Here is a 7964-nt window from a genome sequence, read left to right as displayed (position 1 = left end):
TGCACGAACAATAAAATTTATTATTAATTATTATTAATATTATTTAATAAATGTTGTTTGGGATGTTGAAGTGTTAAGGGATTTTCCCCTTACATCGAGCGTGCAGAATTTTTACCATGCACTGAATTAAGCAATCAAAACAAAAACATTGGATGCCATGTTGAATCGAATTCTCGGTTGCTGATTCTCAAACTGATTCTGGCCCTTCGTCAATCGTCATCCTCCTGTTCAAGATGGATTCTTTTCAAATGTCACGCGAGAGTTATTATCCCATACTTCAACACCCACTGGGCTACTTCTTGCTTGAAATTGCCCGACCTGCAAGAAATTTTCTGACACTCACTGTCAGTGCCATCAATCGCGTCACGAAGCGGAAGTCCAGTCGCTGTCAAACGCAACTGTCTTTCGTTCTTTTTCCGGCATCTTTACCAGTGTCGAGCACACATCGAATTTTGCTGCGAGCTAAACAATGTCGAAGAGAGGTAAATTTCGGTTATTTTTCGTGTGATTCGAATGGCGAATGAACGCGGCGGAAGTGTCGATATGTTGTGCATAGCGGAACTGGTGCAAAACGCCGGGAAATCCGTGTGAAAATGATGGATGTTTGAGTCGAAGTGTTGGTTGTGGACGTTCGTGCTGAAGCGATATCACCGAAGACTAATGCTGTCTGTTTTGTCTGATTATCCCATCTTGTAGGACGTGGAGGTTCCGCGGGAGGCAAATTCCGCATCTCGCTTGGTCTGCCCGTTGGCGCCGTCATCAATTGTGCCGATAACACCGGTAAGTACGTGGAATCTGTATCCATGGGATGCATTGTTTTGGTTAACCTCAATGGGACGAGCGATCTCTTGTGGAAGCAGTAAACATTGAATGTAAACCATACAAGATTGTAATCCGTCCTTTCTATGTTCTCTGGTTTCGGTTTTTAGGTGCCAAGAACCTGTACGTGATCGCCGTCCATGGAATCCGTGGTCGCCTGAACCGATTGCCCGCCGCCGGTGTTGGTGACATGTTCGTCGCCACCGTCAAGAAAGGTAAACCGGAACTGCGTAAGAAGGTCATGCCAGCGGTCGTCATCCGGCAGCGAAAACCCTTCCGCAGGCGGGATGGCGTTTTCCTCTACTTTGAGGACAATGCGGGCGTCATAGTGAACAACAAGGGCGAAATGAAGGGTTCGGCCATCACCGGCCCAGTGGCGAAGGAATGTGCTGACCTGTGGCCCCGTATCGCGTCCAATGCTGGATCGATAGCTTAAGAGACGGATTGGATTGGATATGATACCGTTGTTTTTGGAGTAAGATTCCATAAATTTAACCAAGCAGGAACAACATTGAAGAGGAATAAAACATGATGGAAACGACAGTGAGAAAAGGATACGTTTAAACAAAGGTGTTTTCAGTGTGGACGATGACAGGATCCTGGAAGTGTTTCGGTGATGTTCCGGAATATAACTGATATGTAATGGAATGGACTTCGGTTGAAACAGCCAAGCAACTGTGCAGAGCAAGTGCTATTGTTTTGGTGAAATGGTTGATGGTAAGGTGGATCTATCTTCGGGTAAACATAATGAGCAAACATACATGCATTAAAGCTTTTGTGGAATCAATCGCGAACATTTTTGACAGTGCAGCATCGCACGCAGAAGCTCGGTGAATAACAAATGTGAATGTTCAAAATGAGCAGCCTTCAAGCCTAGTTTCGTGTTCAAGCAGAATCGCTAAAGAAATGTATCTATCGATTCCCGGCAGAACCGTTATACCCTTTCTAAAGATAGGGCTTATGTTTGTCTTTTGTTAATATCTGCTTAAAAACAGTTTCTTGAGAACTACAGACAAGACATTTCTCACACATCGAAATATTTAAGCCGTGAAAATCCTAAGTTTTGACCCTAGTGAGGTGTCAATATGACAGGCACGCTGATCGTGCATTACACCAGTGTGATTCGCATAGTGTTACTGTTACATATCAAGCATAATTTTTCAAATCGACGTATCTAAGTTTTTCACTGAGCTGAGTAAATTCATGGTCAATGTTGACGACCATTTCACTAAAATAGTTTTTTATAAAAAGACTTTTCATAAGTTTTTTCGTGCTTAACATCACCAGGGATATAGCACGCACTAGGCAAGAAACAAAACCTACTCATTCCATATCATTTTTTTTTTCTTTGGATTTGTCTGCTCGACAGGCTAAGACCATTGGTTGGTCCATCTCGCTCCATATCATTTTCACAATGAATTTTGACAAAAATACACATACACCGGGTTGGTTCGAGATACGTCATGCCAGATACGTCGGTTTTGTATGGTGCCAGTTTAGTGTATCTGTTACTTTTGATTTTGACTAGATACGTCGTTTGGTTTTCTCATATATCAAAACGGTGTATCTATCAGTAAAGTTGTAAACATCAAAATAGTTAAATACGTCGTTTTTAACAATATACTTAGTTAAACAAATTAAGCAATAAATCATCAAACAGTGATATGGGTTCTTCAATTTGCTTTATGAATCATGCATGCAGCAGTTAACCCGGATTTGTTTACACTCTCGAGTTACGTCGGATTGAAAAGTTATGCTTGATATGATCCCAAGCAACAGAACTAGCTGAATAACAGTTTCATAAGCTTAAGTTGGCTTAAGGTAGTTTGTTCAACTCTTGTACAACGAAAATGTTTTTTGGAACATCTCTAGCAATTTCAATTTTTATAGCACTTACAAACTCGCCTTGTGCTCTTCTGAAGATGCCCCAGATGCATTTCGAAACTTCCATACGCTGCTGCAGAACAGATGGTCTTAGGAAAGTAAAATTATAAACCGCCAATCACGAAGCACTGACTAGTGGTAATTCTACGCCGTGCTTAGGGTGAGGGGATCGATTCCCGGTAGATCCAGATTATTCGTAATAGCTTGACTTTCTAAGTTATAAGGTATCTTCGTACCTGCCACTCACACCAGGTCCGCACTTGCACTTCATTAGTGATTGCAAAAATTCAGAAAAACATAATAGAATTGGCATAACATAACGCGAAACATCTTTCTAGCTTCAAAAACGTAAACAAACAGTTCAAGCATAATTTTTCAATCCGACGTAACTCGAGAATGTAAACAAATCCGGGTTTACTGTTGCATGCTTGATTCATAAAGCAAATTAAAGAATCCACATCACTGTTTGATGATTTATTGCTTAATTTGTTTAACTAAGCATATTTTTCGAAACGACGTATCTAACTATTTTGATGTTTACAACTTTGCTGATAGATACACCGTTTTGATATGATGATGATGATGATGATGATTGTGTACCCACCATCAGCGCAAGGATTACCTATGGCTGCAGAATCATACCGTAAGGGAATGATCTACCTGATGGTTTGTTGTAGCAGGGTAAGCTAAATTTACTGGAGACCTTCGGAACACAACACGATGGTTGTTATCTCGTGACAAAGTCTGGCCACCCCACGAACATTTGTCCAGAAACCAGTTCATTTAGCTTCCTTAGGCTACCCCTCCCAACATCCCAAGTATCATGTAATTTGAATATATTTAATTATATAGTTGACCAATTACCATCAGGGTACCAGATTCCGCCCATCTAAGGCCAGTTTCGCAGAAAAACTTCATCTGTTGAATGACTGTTAAGCCAATTTGTGATGTTTTTCCATTTTCTGTTAGTTCAATCTAAGTGCAATCAGATATAAATCAAGACTTATGTAAAACTTTTCATAAGAGTATGATTTTATTACATTTGGTGTGAGACCAAAGTGGTCCTAATTCCGCTCACGAACAAATTTATGCCATCTTTTAAATAGACTTTTGCGGAAAAGTGCATTATTTTTGCAACTCTATGTTTTTACAATTATTTTTTCCTGTTCCGTAGGAGTGTATTATAGGGATTAAACACACTGTGTACTAAAATCGGTAGATTTTACAATTTTGACGTATTTTTTTGTGTAAGCGGTTATTGGGACACATGAAATTAGCTACAGCTTTTTTGGGCCCAATAGCCGCTCAAAAAAATTCATTGTTTTGTTTTTAAAATTTATGTTATCCGGTAAATATTGCATAAAATGGCTTTGCTCTCGTCTAATTCATATTGTCCAAGAATATCAGCACCGAAAAGAAAGTATTTATGCGTGTAAACTTGATTTTTGCAACAGTGAGCGGCTATTGGGTCATGAGCGGCTACTGGTACACTGACGGTACCTGATTTTACCTGAAACAATAAATATTATGATTATGATAAATAGAATGTTAATTGACTTACATTACAGTCAGGTCTTTTTTTACGCGGTTTTGATTTACGCGGCCGCGTAAATGAAAACTCCATACAAAAAAAAATTTCATCGTCTTATTTTTGCATGATTCGTCGAGAAATGGTGTACAATTACAACTTTATTTACCTGAACAGCCCTGGCCAAGTTCGCAGGGGTTGACGGTATTAAAGTGAAGGAGTTTCATTTTGATTATTGTAATGTAGTGTTCTTTAGTGAAACTTATCACCTTTTTAACACTTTAATGCGCCTCCAACGGTTCATCACGAACCGGCTGCTGCATATGGAGTATGGCTGATCATATGCATCAGACATGCTCGATAAACAGGAGGAACCGCCGGGGCTCAGTAGAGTCTATTCCCAAGCAATAGTTCCAAGTCGGTTGGATTTAAGAAGGTTTTGATGATCGTTACAAATCCTAATAAAAGTATTATAGGATTTGTGACAGGTTTTGGAACCTTTTACAGCCATCTGACTTCAAAATGTTGTTTGGGCTCTATTTCCCACGTTTCTCGGTTGATTTTTATTACATAGTAATTTATTAATGTCATAGTCGCTTTTTCGAATTTTTAATATGTTAGTTGGTCATATTTTCTTTAAATAAAGCAATTAAAATCGACCGAAGAATCAATAGTGGGAAGGAGATTTGTAGCACTTAATTGTGCTGATAGATTCAAAGCTAACGTGCGAACACTTAAACGCATTGTTGACGTCAATGCGTTCGACGTGACATTTTGGACAAAAACTGACTGCTTTATATTAACCCTTCAGCGCGCGCGCTATTGTAAAAAGTACAACACTACCAAAAAAACCTCGCTTTTCGTATACAGCGCGAGCGTCCTGGAAGGTTAACTGAACAACGTTACTTGCGTATGACTAGGTTGACATTCCTAGGCTACGCTTGAGAAAATGACATGGTTCATCTAGGTAGGACCGATACGACAATTGAACGAATTTGAATATTTTTAATAGTATTTGTAGCGGGATAAAAGTTGACATGAAATCTTTATTATTTTAAAATTTTATTGCTATCAACTGACCAACTTGGCGTATTTTTGATTATCTCTTAGATGTTCAGAAGTTCAGTTACATGTTTCTGTGGATTTTGGACCAATGACAATTTAAGGACACAAGAGATGAACACAAGTAGAAAACGATTAGCGAAATCAAGAAAACAATTTGACACAAGATCGACTATATTTTAACATACAGGCAGTGCTGAAAATTTCATTTCGTCATATCTATATTCAATCATCTACAGCTCATTTTACAAGCTGAACCTGAGATTATGGTATATGAAAAACTTGTGCGGCTAGACCAGTTCTGCAAGAAAGTCACCGCCATTTTTCGAATATTTAAGGTAAATGTCACGGGCTACCTTTGAAAAATGCCAAATGATATTCACTGTGAATATCATTGGCATTTTTTCAAGGTAGTCCGTGACATTTATCTTAAATATTCGAAAAATGGTGGTTTTCCGTGACTTTCTTGCAGAACTGGTCTAGCCGCACAAGTTTTTCATATATCATATTCTCAGGTTCAGCTTGTAAAATGAGCTGTAGGTGATAGAATTTAGATATGACGAAATGAATTTTTCAGCACTGCATACAGGGTTCGATTGATTCGATGAAAAAAAAAACAAACATGCGACAACTGACTTAAAGAGCAGAAAAACATATTTAACCATACCACAAAATCAAACAAGGAGACAAACACAAACCGTGTGACCATAACACTACATAGACAAATCCTGACTGACTGACCAATTGAAAACTTTCCAATCTTCTCCAGTAACTTTCTGAGTCAGTTGCAACAGTGTCTTAATGGATATCATTTTCCGCGTACGGCTGGCAAACTGCTTCTGAAAGATTACGTACTCTTTTCTATCTTCGGGTCTAGTGTAGAGGTTTCAACTCTATTCAGAGTGCAGCTAGAAACCTAGCAAAAAAAACTTTATTTACCTAAACAGCGCTGAAACAAATCGTTATTTTATTAAAGTTGAAGTTAAAATCAAGCAAATAACACGAAAACAAATGGTATATTAGTAGTAAAATAACAAAATACAAAACACAGAAAAGTAAACCAAATTTTGATCTCATAATTTTCCTGCATTTAAACCAATCTGGAAAAATACGAAATCAAAATTGGTTATGGTAGATCTTACACCGTAACGCATCATTATAAGGTAATCTACCCACGTTACGGGTACGATACACTGTTTTGGCATATGAGAAAACCAAACGACGTATCTAGCCAAAATCAAAAGTAACAGATACACCAAACTGGCACCATACAAAAGCGACGTATCTGGCATGACGTATCTCGAACCAACCCGGTGTACAGGCCTGGTAGCGAGTCTCTATTTAGTGACTTGGTCACTATTTTCGGGTCAGTCACTAAAAAGTCACTATTTTCAAGATGTTTCAACTAAAGCCACTTTTTCTGTTAAAAAGTCACTATTTTCAACTATTTTTAATGTTTTGTGTCAAATGATAATCTATTCAGCGAGAAAAATAAGATTTGGAGTGATAAAAGTGCAAATGAAGCATTGTGTGACTGGAAACAATAACATGTTTAGTAGCTGTGTTAGCAAATGTATCAATTGTTAAAATGGTTGTCCGACATTTCGCGGTAAACCATTTCGCGGCGACCCATTTCGCGGTGAGCCATTTCACGGTGTGTACTATTTCGCGGTTTATGGTTTCGCGGTATGACATTTCGCGGTGTATACCATTTCGCGGTTTACCATTTTGCGGTTTCCTTTCGGCGGTGTCATTTTGTCTTTCAACAACTTGATTATTTTTGAAGCTTTCTTAGAGAACACTATTTACCAGCAGTTTTCATATTTGCTATTTTAAACAAATGAATACACAAACAAGGCCACAGAAGGATTAATTTATTTTATCATATATTTACGGTTGGCCCGTCATTTCCGGTAAAACCATTTCTCAAAATGCCGAATTTCAGAGAAATTCACTTCCCAGAATACATCATATCTCGAAAGATACGTTTCAGTTTTCAATCTATCATTCATGTGTGGCAATAGCATAATGATAGATAATTGTATCTGTATATGTATGTAATACATAATTGGCTGAATTTTAAATTTTAATGACATTCTTGGATTTTTTTCAATGTAAGGATTTTTTACAAATAGTATATTCTTCCTTCTTATTAAATAGGCTATTCTTTCGAGTTATCTTTTCGAAACAATTGGTGGCACAATCAATCTGATAATGTTTTCATCAGGTATTTTCCCTTCTTTCAAACATAGGCTATTCTTTCTAGTTATGCTGGTCGAATAGTTGTTGGCATTAGGCTGTTAATATTTTCATAGTATATTTTCCCTTCTTTAACGCATAGGCCGTTCTTTCGAATTACATTTAACAAAAGCTAATTAACATCAAGCTGTTAACTTTTTCATTGAACAATATACTCTCTTTTGAACGGTTGTGTTGCTTTTCCCCGAATGTCAGTTCCCCGAATGCCGTTTCCCCGAATGGCACTTTTCCCCAAATGACCCATTTCCCCCGAATCACACCCTTCTTTATTTTAGGTATAGGCGGTTTTTTCAAGTTCTATCACTCCTCAGACCTGCTGAAACACTGCTGAATGAAGAATGGTTTTCGGGGAAACGGGTTATTCGGTACGTACAGCAAAATGGTACCGACCGCGAAAATGTTAACCGCGAAA

The 7964-nt window shown here is 38.2% G+C and overlaps 1 protein-coding gene across 1 annotated transcript; it reads left to right on the top strand.

Annotated features, from left to right (window-relative positions):
- Nucleotides 1-364: 364 nt before the first annotated feature.
- Nucleotides 365-1374, top strand: LOC115268659 (large ribosomal subunit protein uL14). Its single transcript, XM_029876771.2, has 3 exons — nt 365-482; nt 697-780; nt 930-1374. Exons 1-3 carry the CDS (start codon nt 470-472, stop codon nt 1253-1255), a joined length of 423 nt encoding a protein of 140 aa, XP_029732631.1. The 5' UTR covers nt 365-469; the 3' UTR covers nt 1256-1374.
- The last annotated feature ends 6590 nt before the right edge of the window (nt 1375-7964 follow it).

This window comes from Aedes albopictus, chromosome 2 (genome assembly GCF_035046485.1).
Source record: "Aedes albopictus strain Foshan chromosome 2, AalbF5, whole genome shotgun sequence".
Classification (NCBI taxonomy): Eukaryota; Metazoa; Arthropoda; class Insecta; order Diptera; family Culicidae; genus Aedes; species Aedes albopictus.
Note: the sequence above shows the minus strand (reverse complement) of the source record. Positions and strands in the feature narration are given on the sequence as shown.

What these genes read in the sequence shown, in the direction of transcription:
- LOC115268659 (XM_029876771.2), top strand. An exon ending in CAATTGTGCCGATAACACCG is followed by an intron (nt 781 to 929) that starts GTAAGTACGTGG and finishes TTCGGTTTTTAG; the next exon opens with GTGCCAAGAACCTGTACGTG.